The 21,415-nt window shown below is 40.1% G+C and overlaps 1 protein-coding gene across 3 annotated transcripts in view; it reads right to left on the bottom strand.

The window, feature by feature from the left end:
* MTCL1 (microtubule crosslinking factor 1) overlaps positions 1-19,934 on the bottom strand; it is a 175,960-nt gene extending 156,026 nt beyond the window's left edge. For all 3 annotated transcript variants that reach the window (XM_063451559.1, XM_063451560.1, XM_063451561.1), the window contains exon 1: positions 18,664-19,934. In XM_063451559.1, the coding sequence (XP_063307629.1) occupies positions 18,664-19,425 (762 nt within the window). In that variant the 5' untranslated portion in view covers positions 19,426-19,934. The remainder of the gene's footprint in view (positions 1-18,663) is intronic.
* Positions 19,935-21,415: the final 1,481 nt, after the last annotated feature.

The raw sequence follows: 21,415 nt of genomic DNA, 5'->3' as shown, positions 1-21,415 counted from the left end.
AGCAGTCACATTATCATGAAACACTCTTAGTACCTTCTTTCTTTCCAGTAACGGAATAAACAACCTATCTCAAGGTTTATCACTAGGTGCTTGGGTCTGGGCTGCCATTATAGCACAAAGGAGAGGAGAAGACAAGGAAAGAACTGTGGAGGCAATGATACATTCAAATGGTATAATGGGATAGGTCTCTTGTTCTTGTTCTGCCTTTGGGTCAAATTGCCTAGATAGGGCGTCAGCCTTAACGTTCTTGAGACCTGGTTTGTACGTGATAATAAAGTTAAAGCGTGACAGCCCCTACACCTGTCTAAGAGGTGTCTACCTCTACTATAAAGGGTTTGCCAGTGTCAGGGTGTACCAATATGTCAGCAGAAGCAAATAATTTCTTAAGTAGCTCAAAAACTTATTTAGCTTCTTTAGACCATATGTTACAGTTAACCCCCTTATGTGTCATACTGGTGATGGGGGCTATCACAGTAGAGAAACCATTGATGAATCTCCTATAGTAATTTACAAACCCAATAAACATTTGAATGGATTTTAACCCATTGGGTATTGGTCAATGTAGAACGGTTTCTAGTTTACGTGGGTCCATCTGAAAACAAGAGGCCGAGATATTATAGCCCAAGAACTGAACTTACGTCTGGTCAAATAGACATTTGTCAAGTTTGCAATATAGCCCATTTTTTAGCAAAGTTTGCAACACTTGTTTAACATGCCCATGATGAGTCTGGATGTCGTGGGAATAAATGAGTATATCATTCAGATATACCAATACGAAAGTATAAATGTAGTCTCTGAGAACATCATTAATGAGATCCTGAAATACAACTGGGGTATAGCATAAGCCGAAGGGCATGAGAAGATACTCATAGTGACCATTTCTTGTGTTAAATGCAGTTCTCCATTCATGTCCCTCCTTAATCCTTGTCCCTATTCCACCATTTAACCATTTTGAGTGGACAAACAATATAAACCTGTTTGGGAGATGGCTGGCGCTCCACAAATTTCACATGATAAAGGACGAGAAAAAAACTAACGAATTGGGTTTTAATCTTAAGGAGTACCATTGTCTCCAGGACCTGGTATCCTTACTTGAAAGTAATGACAATACAACATTCAAACATTATACGGACCTTCAACCAAAAAACTAATTTACTCCAAATATTCGGGAATTTAGGAACATCGACCTATTTGTTGAATCTACTTGTATGAATCTATTTGTTGAATCTACAAAGTCGCTATCCTTAAGACCACAGGATAATCTCACCTAAAGTGAGTGGAGGGGTCTCCAGTACCTACAGGACAATGAGGACGTCATCATCAAACACGCCGACAAGGGCGGTAATAAAGTACTTATGAATAGGGCACATTATGTCCATTTTGCAATGACAATCGTGAATGATATACAAACTTATAATACACTTACCGGGTTAAATTTCTCAGAGAATATAAAATTCTCCTTGATAAGGCCAATGACGATCAAGTCATCAATAGAGATGAGTACAACTACATTTACATGAACAAACCAACAGTGTGAACTTCATACTGCCTTCTTAAGGTCCATAAACAACATGCCAATCTGACAGGAAGACACATAGTCTCAGGCTCTAATAAGTTGACCAATATAGGCAGTATCTATGTTGACAAGGTTTTACGCATTTTTGTAGAGAAGTTGCCATCATACCTGAGAGATATGAAAAGATACTCTCAAATGTCTATATGAACTCAAGATACCTGAAAACGCTATTCTCTGCAGCCTGGACATGGAGGCTTTATACTCTTCCATTCCACACTGTGTGGGTATTGAAAATACTACATTTTTTCTTGAGACTAGTGGCTCGGAACACCACAGACATACGACCTTCGTCCTAGCCCTTTTGCAATTCATCTTTACACATAACTTTTTTCTCTTTCACAATCCATTCTACCACCAGGTGCGGACACTGCGATGGAGACATCTTGTGCCCCATCCTATGCCAACTTACATCTGGGCGGGTGGGAGAGACACGTGGTCTTTTCAGAAGCCTTAAACCCATAGTTGGACCACGTGTTTCTATGGAAGAGATTTATTGACAACGTGCTTGTTCTCTGGATGGGGACTGTAGAGCTCTTCACTCGCTTTGTCACACATCAGAACAGTAACAACCTTAATTTGAGACTAACTATGGAAATAGGGACCCCTTCCCTTAACTTTCTGGACTGTACATTGAATATAACAGATACGTTGCAGATCAGTACAACTCTTTTTTGAAAACCCACTTCAAGCAATACAATGCTCACATGGGATAGTTATCATCCAACACCTTTAAAAAGTGGGATACTGATTGGTGAGTATTTGAGGCTCAGACGTAACTGTTCATCCCTGGAGGACTTCAAGGAAAAGTCTGTCCAGTTTAGACAAAGATTCAAGGAAAGGGGTTACCCCAATAGGTGTCTTAAAAGAGCCTATCTAAGAGCTCTGCTTAGTGAAAGAGATACACTTCTCAGTGACAAGAACTGTTTTGAGGTTCCGAAGCAAATTTTGATTCAGGTTGGGAAATGGCCAGGATGGTGATGGACCGTTTCTGGCCACTCCTGACACAAGACACACACGTTTCCCCAAAAGCTTCCTTGACAGCAGAAAGAGGGAGAAATGTTAAAGATCTATTGATACCTAGTCATTTATCGACCACATCCGTCAAGAGAAGTTGGATCTCTGTAGTAGGTACCTATCAGTGTGGTCACTATGTGGCATGTCGATATATCCTGAAAGGATCAAAAATGATTCTATGAACACACTCAAAATTCCTGTTAAACTATTTTTTAATTGTAACACGTCACCAGTTATATATCTTTTAACATGTGAGTGTGGTCTGAAAAGACAATACGCCCACTCAAAAGAAGGATCATGGAACATATCCATTATGTGACTTTCTTAAAAGACACGCCTGTGGCAAGACACATGAGGGCATACCATGAAGATTCTCTCAAGGGTATGAAATTTTCAGGCATTGGAAGAGTTAATGGGCAAGAGGGGAGGCGACGTTGAACTAGCCCTCAAAAAAAGAGAATGTTTTGGATTTTTAGATTGGATACCGTGGCACCCAAGGGCCTTCATGAGGGTTTTACATTCTCCCCTTTTATTGGCAGCTAACTAATTAAATGAATATCAATATGTTTTAGGAATTTTGGGATAGATTATTTATCAACTTTTATTATTTTTCTTTATTCTAATTTTTATTATTTTTCACACATTTTCGCAATTGGTCGCGGCTATCACATGACCGACTTCCTTGCTCACATATAAAGGGGACCAGGTGAGTGGCTCTCTTGATTGCCTCGGCCAAAATGCGCGTCAGTTTACTTGCAAATTTTATCTAGCACTTTTTCTTTTGCTGCACAATGGGTATTTAGTTAGTTAGAAACTATGGGGGATTTTTACAGACTCCCACTCTAGCAAGTTAGTGGACGTACTGTGGGGGATTTGTCCACTGGGGGATTTGATAGAACGTCCACTGGGGGATTTGATAGAACGTCCACTGGCGGATTTGAAGGGAATGTGTTTTTACACAGATTTAAAGGGTGTCAGTAAGAAGCTTATTTTTCATGCTATCTTTTATTATAGCCAGTGATATGGCAATTGATATCTCCAATCAGTAGTAATATGTTTCTTTTGCTTGCTATTTTTCATTATAGCCAGTGACTTGGCAACTAATATTTTTCTAATAAGCAGCAACGAGTCTCTTTTGCCGGTTATTTTTCATTATAGCCAGTGAACTGGTAATTGACACTTTGTCCTGAGCTGTTACAAAGTGTGTTATTTGCAACCTATCCTGTGTAACTTTTCTCTGTAGCGCCTATTAAATGCTACACTAATAAATGGCTAACCATAAATGATACATATAGCTAAAGCTATATATATAAGCTTTTTTTAGGTGGTAGGTATAAGCTTTTTTAGGTGGTAGCCTGTAGTTATTACAGGTAATTTAAATCATTCAATTTAGATTTTCTATTATAGTGGTGGTTTTCTATTAATCTTAGCCACAAGAGGTCTGAAGTCAAATAAATATATACTGTATACCTTGTTTTTTTTTTCTATTAACTCAGGCTATCACACTACTATATGACAAAGTATATTCAATTTAACCCACCAGCGGATTAATCCCTGTTAGGGTAGCTTATTCCCACTGCTATCACCCTCAGTCCACAGTTCATCTAGCCCACTTTGGAGTCTGTCCCCATTTGTTATTATAGAGCCCTCTTTATGGCTCTTTTTTAATGGGTCTATGTTATGTATATCTTTTTCTCGAAATGAAATGTATCTAATTGTTATATCTTTCGAATAATAGTAATACATTTTACATGGAACCTTCCCTGTGTCTATTGGATTAGTATCCTCTGGACACTTGTATAAACTTTTCTTTTTTGATAACATTAAGGGTTACCCCCTCACTTGTACATACCATTAGTCCCGTTGAGGGACACTCTGTTCCTCATTAATCCTTACCAAATAATAAGCACTCCTAAGGTCGAGTTTGGTAAACATCTTAGCGCCATTGAGTCTGTCAAATAATTCTGAGATAAGGGGAATGGGATAAGCATTTTTGATGGTGATCTTGTTCAATGCCCTATAATCAATACATGGCCGTACTTCTCCTCCTTTCTTGGTAACAAAAAAGAACCCTTCACCTGCAGGAGAAGAAGATTTACGTATGTGGCCTTTTTGTAGAGACTCTTTAATGTATTCTTTCACAACTCTACTCTCCTGTGGTGATAAGGTATATACTCTCCCTTTAGGGGGTATAGTACCGGGTAACAGATCAATGGAGCAATCATAGGATCTGTGAGGGGGTAGAGTATCAGTGTGATGTTTATTAAACACTTCTTTAACCTCCCTATAAGGCATAGGAATTTCGGTAGACAGAGGCGTAGGAGTAGGTAGATTAACGATACCCACTCTTTTAGTAATAGGTGACATACATCTCTCTTTACATTCTTTACCCCATTCCAGTATTTCCCCTTTAGCCCAAATCAACATGGGGGTTATGCTTAACAAGACATGGGAAACCAGAAAGGGAAGCAATTATCTGAAATGTGATGAGTTATTTGTGTAACACTCCTATCGGGATAGTGATAGATAGTGTTTTGAGGGTAATTAAAGGCTAAGAAAGTGGTCTCCCATCAATGGCCTCGACAGCCAGGGGTGATGCTCTCTCCTTGATGGGTAGGAAGTGTTTACTGGCAAATTGTATATCGATAAAGTTTACTGCAGTCCATCAGAGCAATACAAACTTATCTCATAATATTGAGCAGTAACACTAAGGAGGAATCTACTTTGGATAGTACCAGGGGACATATACATCACACCTAAGGCCGGTCCCCTAATGGTTCTTAGTTTCGTAAGTTTTCCGGATGTATGGGACAAGAATTTCTTATGTTTCCTTTTTTGCCACAGTATAAGCATAGGCCCTCTTTTCTCCTAAACTGTTTCTCTGCCTCTGACAGTCCCATAAACCCTAAGTGCATAGGTTCAGGTTCAGACTGTACAGAAGGGCGAGGGACAACAAGATTGGAGAATCGAGGTGCTAGTGACATACGTCTAGTACTATTTCTAGTGTTCCTAAGTCGGTTATCGATATGCATCACACAAGTGATGTATTCATTTAACCTCCCTGGTAGTTCTTTGGCTGCAATTTCGTCAAGGATAGCTTCGGATAATCCCTTTGCAAATGCAGTGATTAATCCGTTATTAGTCCAGTCTACCTCAGAAGCCAAGATGCGGAATTCTATGGCATAATCTGAGACAGAATGGTTCCCTTGTTTGATACGCATTCTGGCAGTGGAAGCGTTGTTCTCCCTTCGCCAATGGTTCAAACGTTAATTTGAATTCCGCAAGGAATTCTTGGTAATTATTGGCAATAGTCCTATCACTCTCCCATAATGGATTAGCCCAAGCTAAGGCTTTACCTTTCAGTTGGTTCATTAAGTACCCATTTTTAGCCCCATCCGTGGGGAAGGACCCAAGTGAGGCTTTAAAATCGTACTCAATCTGATTGAGGGAGCCCCACATTCTTGAGTATTACCTTCAAAATATGGGGGTGAAGATAGGGAGATAGTTGGTGCCTTATACACTGTAGATGTAGGTACAGTAGGCGGGGGTGTAATTGCTGGAGGAACTTCAGGCTGCAAATGAGTCGTACATATTAGGAGCGTATTGAAAGCCTGTGCAAATTGATCCATACGATGATAATTTTCCTCTAGCTTTCTCTTGCAAGCTGCTATGTACTGACACAAATCTGCAGGATCTATGGCCATGTCGTAATTTCAGGATTATAGTTCATCCAGCACGCAGAATTGTATCACACCTAAAGACTAAGGATAACGTCTAACTGGACCTTAGAATGGCCGGACTTAACATACCAGAGAATAGTCAAAATACTTGCCGAGGTCAGAGACACATAATGAAACGCAATGATGAGGAAAGCTAGAAGTCAAGGATACCAGAAATCAGGGAAGTAAAAAAAAAAGCCAAAGACAAATACCAGAAAAAAAACACGATCAGGAATACACTCTCAGATAACCAGCTAGTGGAAACCATGACAGGGCACTGGCAAAAAGGTAATTTATCCTCTTTAGGCTGTAACTGGCTGTCTCCGACCTCTGACCCCAAAACGTGCATGCACGTCTATGATGTGACATTGCACGCACATTGGCACCATCTTTAATGTGGGTGAAGGTAAGTTTATTATAAAATCATGAACCGCAGCGGCCGGCGTTCCTAAGAACGTCGCACCCGCTGGGGACCGGAACGGGGGGACACCAGGAAGCTGCCTGCCCGACCAAGGTAAGTTTGAAACCTTTCTGTCGGCGTGGCTGTCTAGTTTATGTGCAGCCATGCCAACAGAAGAGCCAAGAGCCGTGACAATGACCAGATATTAGACAGAAACATTAAAGTGGCGGGGAAGGAATGTGAAGGTAGTTTTTGCATATAAAAAACATATCCAAGCCTGTGTGCGTGGGATTGGTAGGAAAGAAATATTAGGATTCAAGTAACTATATAGTAATCTGATTTCATCTTTTTTAAGTTTAAGATTCAAGAACCAAACACAATTTACAGGCAAGACGTGCCATGGTTTAATCAAATACAATTTGAACTGATGCTGGAAATATATTTCAACTGAGTCAGATATATAAGAAATTACAGATTTATACCAGTAGGCAGTCATGTTGGAAATAGTATAGTATTTTCAGTAAGACATAGACAAAAAGGAATAAATTAAAACAGGTTTGTATACAATTTCCCCAAATCTCATAATTATACTCAATTCAAAGGCTTAGTTAGCTCCTAGCTTTAATCTATCAATTACTTGAAGATTAACTGTTCGAGTCTGAAATGTTATTGTCGAACTCTCTGAGTATATTATTTTGTCAAATAGCAATCTGATTACCTCTACATACTGAACAATTATTAAATGTGCTACTATTTTTTAATAATTTAAGCTTAAAATTAGTTATTAGCTTTCCAATGTTTTATCCAGTTCCTAAAAAACAGCTAAGTCTACATCAGCTTTAACCCCTTAAGGACACATGACGTGTGTGACATGTCATGATTCCCTTTTATTCCAGAAGTTTGGTCCTTAAGGGGTTAAATGTGGATCCACCAAGAGAACTGTTTGCAAAGTTTGCCTTTAAGAGGTAGAAGGAAACATTTGAAATGTAAGCGGATTTTAAGGAGATGGCCTTACTGGAAGGCAATTGTGATAATGAGTGAAATTACATTAATTGATACATAATAGCAGGTGCATTGTGACAAATCAACTTTAAATGGATAATTCAACTTTTTTTTGTATTACTTTTTTCTAAAGTAAACGATATGCACATATATTTGTCAGCTGAAGGTAACCACATGGGACCAATAGATTGACAGATTTACCACAATACTGAAGAAAGTACATCAGAACCTATCTTAACAGCTTGTAGGCAATTAAGACCAAGTTATACAGGAGGCTACAGAAGTGCCCAGGCTAGATTCTCATTTTATTTTAAACTGGTTTATTAGGTGAATGGCAGGAACATTACCATTAAGATAAGACGGATTCTGCTTGGTCATTACAATATTCTTTTAGTTTTACGAGGCATCATTAATATGTAATGCAAAAAACACTGAATGTCAGCTTAAAAACAGGAAATGGTGACAAGCATGTTGAGTATGTAAGAGATAATGGAGGCAAAATGAGATGACTGAGAGTACATTAAGTCAATACAGTAATACATATAACATCCCTTCCTGTATAATCAGGGATTTCTCAGTGTGCAGATAGATACCTAATACAACATGTCTAGGTTACACAGATCTGTGTTTACGATATACTTTATTTCCCATAGCCACAAACACAGAGAATATGAGAACTCTGAGATTGGATCTGTCTAGGCACTGCCCAGCACGAGTGCATGAGGCATGATGTTATGCGATCAGTAGACTGCCCACGTCCCTCTCTAATATCCTCCTTCCGGCGTCCTTTCCATAGCCGGCCACTGCACGCTGGAGCCTTAATAAAGCTCTCTCTCCTCAGACCTAGTTGATGAAGTATGCATATGTGTATCATCATGTCGGTGACATGCGCACACCTGTTGCCTTCACATGGTTCAAAGTGACCAATGACAGCCTTCTTAAAGCTACATAATCCCTTTTTTGGTTGTGTACCATGCCCTGTCGTGGTTTCCATCTGTCCTTGGCTTGTTCTTAACCATTCTCCTATCTACTGTCCCGGACCTTTGGCTTGCTCTCTCATTTACACTGCTCTCTATCTTCCTTATCTTGGTTTGTCTTATACTACTCTTTTTTTGCATTAGGTCCGGCCACTCTAAGACCCAGTAATACACTTTTGTCCCATAACATACATTTATCATTGTTTACTTAAAGGACCACTCTAGGCACCCAGACCACTTCAGCTTAATGAAGTGGTCTGGGTGCCAGGTCCAGCTAGGGTTAACCCATTTTTTTTATAAACATAGCAGTTTCAGAGAAACTGCTATGTTTATTAATGGGTTAAGCCTTCCCCCAAATCCTCTAGTGGCTGTCTCATTGACAGCCGCTAGAGGCTCTTGAGTGATTCTCACTGTGAAAATCACAGTGAGAGCACGCTAGCGTCCAGAGGAAAGCATTGCAAATGCATTCCTATGCGACCGGCTGAATGCGCGCGCAGCTCTTGCCGAACGTGCGCATTCAGCCGACGGGGCGGAACGGAGGAGGATCGGAGGCAGAGATCTCCCCGCCCAGCGCTGGAAAAGGTAAGTTTTACCCCTTTTCCCCTTTCCAGAGCTGGGCGGGAGGGGGACCCTGAGGGTGGGGGCACCCTCAGGGCACTCTAGTGCCAGGAAAACAAGTATGTTTTCCTGACACTAGAGTGGTCCTTTAAGTTCTGCATTTCAAGTTATAGTGAAGCGTGACAGGACAAAACGCTCAACCGGGGTTGCTGTATCCCTCGTGCAGAGTCAACTGGCATTTGGGTTCTGGATTACCCTTATGGATGGGATCAAAAGTGAGCAAAAACATGTTTGAGACCTGAGTGGGGACTAACCCAAATGCTAGCTACTGAGTGTTTGCTAATTCTCAAAGTTATCATATTCTCTGTTTTTGATTTGTTTGACATAGATAAAGTAAACTTTGGGGTAACAGATCTATTACTAATTGAATGCAGTGTTCAGATTTTATATATTTTCTTGATGTCACAAACTAAAAAGAGTAGTGTAAGGTGGATAATATAAGAGGTTGAATTAAAGGTACTCATTGTGGTAAAACTGACCAGCAGTCTTTGATGCACTATATAGATAATATACGGTATAGAAACTCAAACAAATAAATAATAAGAAGATATTTACCTCCCAAGATGTATGTAAGCAGAGAGTTCTATAAATAGGTTTTACTACCTGCTAAGAATTTTGATGGACCATGAGAAGGACAAAAAGCCTTTCTCAGAGTCATTTGTTTTCCACAGGTGAAACTGAAGGTATTCACATTCAGTGTCATTATGCCTAGCATGACAATGCTTAAATCTCTTAAAAGAATACTCCACTGATTTAAAATATATACATATTTTTTAACTTAATAATTTAATAGGTATAACTGCAAACCAAACATGCATGCCTTCTTTTCTGCATGCTTTCATTGGCAGGGTGTGAGAGGGGGGTATTCGAAAAAAAAACAAAAAACAGCTTGCAAAAGCTGCAGACCTGCTGTCTGCAGCCTTTGCAAGCCCTCTCCTGTTTCCCCTGCACCGCCTTTCGGTCTGTGCTGGGGAATACACCAATCAGAGAATTCTTATTGAGAAGCCTCTGTGCTCGAGCTGCACACCTTCATGTGATTGTGGCTTTCTACAATTCTCAATGAGCGTTAGCATAGCTCATTGAGAAGGGGAAAAAGTAGGCGAATGGCGGACCAGCATGCCCGCCCTTCTGTTATCTCTGTGGGGCTAACAGAAGTGCAGAAAAACATTCCTGACTGTCTAAATGACAGATGGAGAGGCATTTCTGTTCAGTTTTCTAAAAGATCTGATTACTATTGAAAGAACCACTTTTCTAAACTATCACCATTCTGACAGACTCCCCTTCTACACAGTGCTTCTCTATGGGGTGCAGTCATTTGGCAGAGTGTGGCGATTGCCAGGTATGTGCTCTCTCTATGAGAAGCACTGATTTGTTCAGACATCACTGAAGGAGGCAGTGGGAGCTCGGTGGAGATTGAACCGGCAATGGAAAGGCAAGTTTTACAAATATTTTTACAAAAAAATCTAAACAAAAAATAAATGTCTTTATTTGTAATGCTAGTGTGCTCCTTTAATTATCATGTTCATGGAATTTAATGTATGATCTAGTAACTTGTATACACCCCTCCCCCATCTATTCCCAGCCATTCCACTGCATTTGATGAGAAATAGATGCATCCATTGAAAGGACTAAGACTATAGGGAATTATCCCACTGTAGTTAATTCATCTCTGACACACCACTCATTATCCTGGAAGCCTACTTCTTCAAATGGAGATTTCAAGCCTCCCACCCCAAATAAAAACTGCAGCACTACAATGAAAAGATAAGTTCAATAGGGAATACTTTCCATTTGCTGCTCAACTGGAACAAAATTGTCATTGAAAACAATGTTACAAGTTAACATCTTCACTGCTGCACAACAAAGCATGGAACCCCACGTAGAGGTTATGTTTTTTAAAAAGCACAATTCCAACTGGATTTTATGTACAGCTTTCTTGCCATTTGATCATGGTGTGCTTTATGATTCTAGCACAATGCTTGATGCGCAATTTTGCAAGAAGTGGGAAAGAACATTTGAACCTTAGCTCCACTCCCTTGTCTACATGTCACTCACACAAGTGACTTTTTATCAACCAAGTCAAGAACTTATTCATTGTATTTAATCAGCTGGAAGCCAGTGGATCAGTGTGCAACCGTGTATGGGTCCGTAAACTAAAGGTTACCCAATAAAAGGGGGTGTATGGGGGGGGGGGGGATGGGGATGGGGTCATAAACATAAATATTACCTCCCTACTTGTAATGCTGTGTTCTAGCATGTTGAGTGCTATGTTTATAAAAAAAGAAAAGATCTGTATAACATTATCTTGGGACAGCCTAAATTTATTTGTTGGTACAGAAACTAGTTTCTTCGCCTTTTTAGTGATTATTATAATAAGAATATTCTAAATACCCCGGGATGGGCGAGCTTAGCGTAAATTACAACAGGTGTTTTCCCACATAATGCAAATGACAAAGATCGCAAGAGGCTGCATATTAAGAATGGGGGTGGAAAAACGCAGTGTCAAAGCAAAGCAAGTTTAAATAATTTATATTCAGAGTGAAAAATAATGTCTACAGTTGCAGATACAAACGAAAAACAGACAAACGTACAAATCTATATGTAAGTTTATGGCCTTGTTCACAGTGCGGATAATGATGTTCAGCTCTGCTTGTTTAATTCTATTACGGTGGCCTTGTGAATAGAAACTGTCTCTCTAGTATCATTGATATTACTGGGAATAAATGACATGCAGACGCACAGATCTGTTGTTTTCAACTGTCTGTCAGTAGGGAGCCTGTCCTATGGGCAGGAATCACACCTTATTTTCGCAATCTCTATTTCAGTATGGAGCAGGATATAACAAAAATACATTTTGGGGAAGCTATAAACAAAAGGGTGTTTTCCTTTCTCTTGCAATGGCGGATAACACTATTCAAAACACCGTAATCAGTACAAAACATATCAGTCTGTGTTAAAAATCAAAGCGGACGTGTCACCTGAAAGAACCCTTTACGTTAAATTGCAGACAATAAAAAGAGTCTATAAATTCATAGTTTATAAAAACAAGTAAAAAAGTTCACACAAAAAAAAGTCAAAAATAAATATTGGCACTTCAAATGGTCACTAGAGTTGACACTTCAGAGAGGATTTCCGGCCCACCTTTTAAATGCATTCTGAATATCAAAAAAATTTTTAGAAGAAAAAAATACATGAAAAAAACACAAAAAAACCCCCAAATATCTGACATGAATTTTGTGCATGGAGTTTCTAAATCCAGACCTTCTTCTAGGGAACAGAAAATCATCTAGCATATGGCTGCTTAGGCCAGTCAATTCCAAAATTACTATTCTCTTAAACAAGATAATCATAACATTCAATAACAGACCCGAGATTCAGGTGATTGGTCGGATTCCTGAACTCTGTGCTGAAATGTACCCAAATCATAAACCAATCAAAATGCACAATGCTAAATCATGTTATGATTCATGATTCTGGATTCCGTCTGTGGCACCCCAAAAATTAGTGATTGGGGGGGCGGAGTTGCAAGCATGCTGTGCAGATGCCATTTCTCACAGCTCTCTATATTTACCCTAACCCTAGTTTTAACACTATTTGGTAAGGAATACATGTTTGTGTTCCTGACCCTATAGTGTTACTTTAACCCTGCAATGTAGGTATTGCTGTTTTTACTAAATGATAATTTTTTACACTGCAACTTTAAAACTAAAGGACCACTGCACCCAAACCATTGCATCGAGACAAAGAGGTCTTGGTGCCTTTAAAGTATACAATATCTCCGGTCACTGTCTGCATAATTCCTTTTCTACTAATAATCAGAATCCCTGCAATCTTCTTCACAGACATCATTATGTGATGTTTGTCAGATTACATTAATTACTGCATCCATTATCCTTGTTCATTCATCTTAAAAATGCATAAACAAAGGGCAAGCACTCATGCATGAAAAGCAGATTGAGCATACGAACTAGGTCTCCTGTGCCACAACCCTTTCTGTTGAATGGATCACTACTTAACATTCTCAAAACTGATAACGACAGCCTTATGGTTTTTAAATTCAGCCCTTGGACCTGGAATATATACCTAAAGTGCAAGAATGTATCCTGACTTTTTACATGATGTCAGATACATGTTTTTTGGAAGTAAATACAGAAAAGGTTACATCTCAGCTACACCACTCAGGAATAAATGTTCTTTCAAGCAAAGTGGACTTTTCTTTACATGCATGATGGACCCTGGGTGGGAGAGGAAAGCTAGATATTCGCTCTTTTCCTCAAGATTTCCATCTTCATCTTGGTCCCTTTTTATGGTTTTTTGTAGTTTCATCTGCCAAGAGCCATGCAACCATTGCACTATTGCACATCATTAGTCCCGAACCCAGTCCTCATGGACCACCAACAGTATATGATTTATGTATTTCCCTTTTTTATTCAAATGGCGATACTGACAAAGCCTGGACTGTTGGTGGTCTATGAGGACAGGGTAGGGGACCACTGCATTAGCTTACAAATTTGATTATTCTCACAATTCAATATGCATTATGTGTTCTTGTACTGATATATTTAAGATTAAATTCTCATTGTGTAACTACAATGACGTGTGCATTTGTGAAAATTTGTTTTCGCTGAATCATTTTTATAAAAATAAAAACATTTCGGGACAGATGAATTGCAGCCATATATTGGATTAGTTTATATGGTTCAGACAATCAAAAGGCTGCAAATATCTGCCAATTACTGTGCTGTAAAATAAATTCATAATATAAATATTATGTAGATATTCTTCAGCATACAGAAATAATTGTTTTCCTTGCATTTGGGTCATAGATCAAATGAGAAAAGGTAACCAGAAGAGGGTAAAAGAGGAGGAGCAGTAAAAAATCTTTATAAATCTTTTTAAAGAGACACTATAGTCACCCAGACCACTTCAGCTCAATGAAGTGGTCTGGGTGCCAGGTCCCCCAGGTTTTAACCCTTCAGATGTAAACATAGCAGTTTGAGAGAAACTGCTATGTTTACATTGCAGGGTTAATCCAACCTCTAGTGGCTGTCTTCCTGACAGCTGCTAGAGGTGCTTCTTCAACGCTGGATGCGAAATTCGCATCCAGCGTGAAGAACATCCATAGGAAAGCACTCGGGAGCTGACGTCGGCGGGGGAGGAGAGGTCACCAGCTCCGAGGGAGCTCGGCGCTGGATAAAGATAAGTGGCTGAAGGGGTTTTAACCCCTCCCAGCGCCAAGGGAGGGGTACCCTGAGGGTAGGGGGTCCTAAGGATGCTATAGTGACACTATAGTGATCCTTTAAATATACAATTTTAAAATATATATTTATTTTTACTACTCCTGCTTTTTCTCTCTTATGCTCACTTTTCACTTGATCTGTGAAAAATATATCAACAGCATGTGACTGTTTGCATCCCGATTGGCCCATAATTTAACTTGCAGTTTTGAACTAAACAAATTTCCAACTCTAGTGAACATTTGAAATTAGAGTAAAATTTCTAAAGCCCAACTGAGAAAGTGAGGAGACGTACAATTTGTTTCGTTCCGAATGTACAATCAGACAAATTTCATGCAGTTTGGACATTCGGATGCTTACGAATATCCGAATTCCCGAATTCCTGAATGTATGAATTTCCAAAGTCCTGAACTGAACCGAATTGCTGAATTGCCGAAGTACTTTGGATTTCTGAAAAGTGGCAAAATAAGAGATGGAGGGAAAATTATGTGAATGATGACAGGAATCTTGACCAATAAGCTAATTCCTGGCACTGGGAGCCCTATAGATGTGTAAGTGGTTGTGGTGGAGGTCTGGGCACTGGGAGCCCTAAAAATGTGTAAGTGGTTGTGGTGGTTAGGGGTTAGGGTTAGGGGTTAAAGTTACGGCTAGGCAGTCCGGGCACTGGGAGCCCTATAGATGTGTAAGTGGTTGTGGTGGTTAGGGTTAGGGGTTAGGGAGCCCTACAGATGTGTAAGTGGTTGTGGTTGAAAAGTGCTTCAGATTTCTGAAAAGTGGCAAAACAAGAAAGGGATGCTTATGAATGTCCGAATTGCTGAAGTCCCAAATTGCCGAGGTCCCAACTTGATGAAGTCCCGAAACGAACCGAATGCCATTGCTCCAAATTGCCGAAGCAGACAAATTTTTTTACTTATCCGAATTTCCGAACCTAACCAAATTTCTTGCCCATGCACATCTCTAAAAGTTAGGGTTCTTGAGTTTCAGTTTGATTATTACGAATTTATTTTAAAATATTTTATTGTACAGCTTTTGGCTTTTACATTTATATATTAAACATTATAGGAGACCCCCTACCTGACCACGTATCCAATACATTGTTTTTTTAATTTTTTATTTAATGTATGCCCTGCCACATATGGTGCAGTTATGTGGGAAAAATCATGTACTCTCCCTAAATGGTTTTACCTTCCAATTTAATCAAGGAGGGATCACTCATTAATTTATTTGTTTTTTATTTTTTCTAAGTGACACTCTTGATGCTCATCGATTGCTCCTTGACAGTTTGACGAGGTATATATTTGAGATCATTACTTGTCCGGTAATTAGCATCAAGAAGACTGTGTGAGGGTATTCAACACAGTTTAAATCAGTCATTTCCCCATACAAGTCAAACACAGCCCTGGCCAATCAGCATCAATACACCTCTATGAGCAAAGTTCAGTGTTTACATGCAGAAGGTAGAGACACTGAATGGCAGTGCTGCACACTGTGCAGCACTGCCCAGGAAGTACCTCTAGTAGCCATCTGAGAAGTGACCAGTGGAGGTATCCCTAGACTGTAATGTAAACACTGCATTTTCTCTGAAAAGACGGTGTTTACTGCAAAAAGTCTGAAGGGAATGATTATACTCACCAGGACAAATACCATAAGCCGATTTTTTTCTAGTGACTATAGTGTCCCTTTAAGTGATTTTTTTAAAGACAACTAAAGGCAACCAATAAAGTGTTCTGGATGCAGTGGTCCTTTAGTTTTAACCCTACAGTTTAAAGCATTACTGTTTAGTATGTATGGTAATGCTTAAAGGGACACTCTACTATCCAGATGCAAAACAAATAATACTCACCATTTAGTAGATATACCCCAAATGAAGAAAACCGGATATATCTAAAAACTGCTTGCAAAACCTGCAGTTCTATTGTCTGCAGCCTTTGAAAAAACTCCCATTCTAGCCTTCCCAGACTTTCTGTGGCTTTTACATCACTGATTTCCCAATCCAACTCAATTAAAATACTTTGCAAGGCAGGTACCCTGAGCAATTGCTGCCTCTTGAGTTTAGCTCCCCTGAGCTAACTAAACCAGGAAGTAACAGGACCCGTTGCCTGCTTGAAAGCCAAGTTGGTCTAACCAGGTTAATTTATAAAAGTGTCCATTTCTTTTGAAACCTGCACTTTTTGCATAATTAAAAAAAAGAAGACACACTCTTCACACATAAAGCTGAGGGATCTCAGCACTTTTTGAATTTTCCAGTGTGAATTAGAAGTCAGAGCAGATCCTGGGGGCCTACTGTGACCATGGAACAAGCACAATTATTTTACTTAGTCCTAGATTCATTTTGTTAGTACATCATCTGTGTAATTCAATATCAGACAAATTCAGAAACTAGAACTTTGGTAAAAACGTTCGCAAGTTTGTTCTCCAGACAATAGAATGCTCATTTTTTCCCGGATTTATAATACATTAGGTAAATAGTACCAAACTTATTGGATGGTGGCATACTGGAAAGTCCAGCTACCTGGACATAATAGACTGGATACTTTTGGAGTATGGGCTTAGGCTGCTTGCTGAATAGCAATTTTCCATAGACTTTGATGGCTAAATCTCTAATCACTGCTGTATGAATCAAGCCCAATATGTGCATTTCATTCGCCCTAGTCACACTAGTATGTTCTACATACACATATGGATATTATTTTATTATTTAAAAGTGCTTTTAAAATTAAAATATTACACAACTATAAAAAAATAATCTGCACAATGTTTCTGCTGCTATGGCAACATGTACACATTTCATGATCAAAATACTGTCAGAAGTGTAATTTATTTTGGTACTACGTCAGGAACAGAATTGCTTTACTACTAACTATGCAAGTAGGATGGGCGAGGAGGATGTTAAAGCCATTTTTAAAGATTTGTTTGACTGAAAGAAATATATAGATAATATCACGTTTCAAGAGACTAAGCAAACGAAGAGCACTTTAACATTTATTGTTAGAATTTACCCACTACCAAACAGGCCCAGGGCACAATTATATAGAAGTAGCTTTTATATTGCATTTTTGTGTCTTTTAATTTGCAGACAAGGCAAACACTGATAATGAGGAACCATATAAAATGACATGGTACAGTCAGAAATAAAATCATTAATAGTTACTTTGTTTATTTACATATCTGTGAGATGGCTCACAACCACTCAGATAAACTTCAAGTCTAGCCTACATATTCAGTATCTGAACATAGTCAGAGAACTGGCCTGTCCCACACACACATTAGTGAAATCTGCATTTATTTGAATTAGGAATATGTAGTGATTGATACAGTATCCAGTTATTTTGCATCAGTAATCTACAATGATTGATACAGTGTCCATCTAATTTGCATTAGGAATCCGAACAAGGATTGATGGGTATCCAAGAATCTTGGAATCTAGGGTGATTGATACAGTACCAACGTATTTTTATAAAAATTCTGGATGGTGAATGGTGATGTATTTTGTGCTAGTATTCTGGATAGTGATTGATACAGTATCAATGTATGTTTATAAAAATTCTGGATGGTGAATGGTGATGTATTTTGTGCTAGTATTCTGGATAGTGATTGATACAGTATCAATGTATGTTTATAAAAATTCTGGATGGTGATTGATACAATATCCATGTTTTTGTTAGAATTCTAGATAGTGAATGATTCAATATCCATGTTTTTGTTAGAATTCTGGATAGTGATTGATACAGTATCAACGTATGTTTATAAGAATTCTAGATGGTGATTGATACAGTACCCATTTATTTTGTGTTAGAATTCTGGATAGTGATTGATACAGTATCAATGTATTTTTTTTTTATCAGATATCTATTTAGTGATTGATACAATATCCATGTATTCTTATTAGACCTTTAGAATTCTGGATAGTGATTGATGATCCGTGTATTTTTATTAGAATTATAGAGAATTCTGTATGGTGATTGATACAGTATTCTAGAAATTATTGATACAGTATTTTTATTAGAATTCTGGATAGTCATTAATACAGTATTTTTTATTAGAATCCAGGAAAGTGATTGATACAATATCCTGTATGTTGCTCCACATCTCACCCTGCCCCCATCATCCTCACACTTACCTTGAGATAGTCATTCTCAGATCGCAGCTCGTCCACCTCCCTGAGCAGGTCCTCCTCTTGCCCCTCGCTCTGCGCAGAGGGTCTCTTACAGGCAGTGCTGCACGGCTCCCGGTGCTCATCGCTGGGGGGCGCCCCGTGCTGCCTCTCTGCCCCTGAATTCAGCACTATGACCGGCACCGCTGCCACCCTCTCACTGGAGCCGGACTCATTGTCGCTGCTGTGCTCTGGCAGGAGGCGATGCTCATCAGAGAGGGGCTCGGAGGGGCAGTCAGACAGGTCGGAGCTGCTGTCGGTGTGACTGACCCGGACCAGGCTGCTGCACACCCCCTGCCCCGGGCTGTCCAACCTCGGCCCCCTCCTGCGGCTGGCCCCTGCTGCTGGCTGTGGGGAGGGAGGTGCATGGAGCTCCCTCCTGGAGCTGCTCCCCTTGTAGCCGGGCTCCCCGGGTCCCTGAGCCGGCCTGGATACCCGCTTGGTGCTCAGGGAGGCTTTAGCGCTGCCTGCCTTCACCGGGCTGGGCTTGTCTTTGGGCCCCGGGGCACTGCGTCTGGACAGGCGGCTGTGGGTGCCCGGGCCCCCCGCGGACTGAGCCCTGGCACTGCTACTGGGGGACTTAGGGGGCAGCACTGAGGGCTTGGCAGCGGGTCCCCGGGGGTGGCTGTCCCTCAGGAAGGGTCGGGCAGGGGAGGGGGCCCTGTTCACCCTCTTCTTGTCCCCCTGAGGATGGCTCTGCAGCCTGGGCTCAGCATTTAAAGTTTCCATGTAGCGCTGCAGTAGTAGGGACAGGATCCACCTGCCGGCAGCCCAGCGGCTATCCGGGCTGTGCCACAACTACAGCACTACCAACACTACAGCATCCAAGCAGAGTCCCAGCAAAGCTGCTCATCACTTCTCCTCCTGCTGCTCACAGCCCCCACTTCATGCAGTACAGAGCCATCCAGCAAAAACAGCCGGCATCAGGCAACCAGCCGGCACTAGCCAACAACAAGCCGGCACTAGCCAAAAAGCCGGCATTAGCTAGCAAGCCGGCATCAGCTTCTATCTTCTGCTGCACACAATCAATGCTGCCAATCAATCAATGTCTTCCTCGGTTGGTTCATTCCTTCCTCCAGAAATATTCCTTATTTGAATCCCTTATTCCTCCTTGTCTTCTCAATTCACATCCCCAGATCCAGCACAGTCCACATACAATGTATCCATCTCCTTCCTTGCCTGCACTGCCTGCACTGCCTGCACTGCCTGCTGTCTCCCTCTCCTCCTTCCTGCTTCTGGAAATCTGCAAACACTGCTGTCTCCTCACCCAGGCTGCCTTCCCCAGCTTGCTGCACATGCGCCCCCTGTGTGTTCAGCCCTGGCATTGCCCCTGTGTACATATGTCTTGTGCAGGCACAGATGCAATGCCCATAAACACACTCTAACATAGCTTTAGACACAGTATCAAATGTCATCTCTCTTCTTTTTTTTTTTCTATTTAAGAATCATGCAGCAAATTTATATTTATTGTAAACCCAGAGAAAGCCTGTAATAAATATACTCATATTGATGGAAATATGGATTTATAAATAATTTATATTTATAATCTCAGAATTGTCAGTTTCTTTTTGTTGCCACATACATCCTATCAAGTGTAGGTGGATGCAGGTTTTAAAATGAGAAACCAATTTCTCATCCCGTTGGTAGTGTAGCAGCATATTTTTTATTCCATATAATTGGACAGTTTAAATTTAATGTTTTCTGGAGTTGAGTTTGCGCCTGGTGTTTTCATTCCCCAGCAGCAGGCTTTTTTTTGCAAGTTTATGGCATTCTGCAGCAAAATATTAAGCAGAATTATGATCATTTTAAAGTGACACCTGCAAGGTCTGTGCATTTACTACCATCCACTACCAAACACTTTTTGTTTGAAAAAATATTAGCATTTGGATTTAGCTGAAAAAAAGGAATACATAGCTAGTATATAAACATATATATTTTTAAACTTAAAAATTAAAATGAGCCTTCCTAGTAAATCGGATCTGTCATTTTCAGGGGTCTTTGCATATTTTGCAAAGACAGATCTGGTGTGAGTCTGGTGGTTGTGGGATGCAGAAAAAGGTAAGTTTTACTTAATAGAACATTAGCTCTCAGCACACACTGTACACAGAGTTAAAGCAGCAGAATACTGACAGACTTCTTATTATATTTGTAGCTGGCAAAATAATTAATCTGCAGTGGTAATATGGAGCCAAGAAATAGCTGACATGGTTAACAGAATCAACTATCATTACAGATTAAAATAGATTGAACTCAGAATCAGATCAGTCCTCAGAGTCACAGCCCCAGTCCTGCATTTTCAAATGTCACACATATTCAACTAGCCACAGCACAAGTGTCTCAGGTATCAGCTGTAAAGTGACTGAGCACCTTAAAGAAGATGTTATAAAAGTAGGAGTTATAAAAATTATTAGTGGCAGTGCTCTGAGTCAGAGATGTCCCCTCCCCTAGTCACCTTTGGGCTTCCCTGGCTTTATATATATATATATTAATTATATATAGTTGAGTAAATTACTTTGCTTAATCAGCCTCCGGGCAGTCACTATGTCTATTTTAGGAGAGAAAAATATGTTATTATATGCTTACATTTGGCAGGACCCTGGATCTACTCGTACTGGGTTACTTCCAAGATGGCTTCTCTCTCCCACGGGCACTGTTACCCCACCCCCTGGCAAATAAAGGCCCCTGTTCTGCTGTATGAATGGTAACCCAATGGAAATTC

The sequence above is a fragment of the Pelobates fuscus genome, chromosome 4, assembly GCF_036172605.1.
Source record: "Pelobates fuscus isolate aPelFus1 chromosome 4, aPelFus1.pri, whole genome shotgun sequence".
NCBI classification, from domain to species: domain Eukaryota; kingdom Metazoa; phylum Chordata; class Amphibia; order Anura; family Pelobatidae; genus Pelobates; species Pelobates fuscus.
Note: the sequence above shows the minus strand (reverse complement) of the source record. Positions and strands in the feature narration are given on the sequence as shown.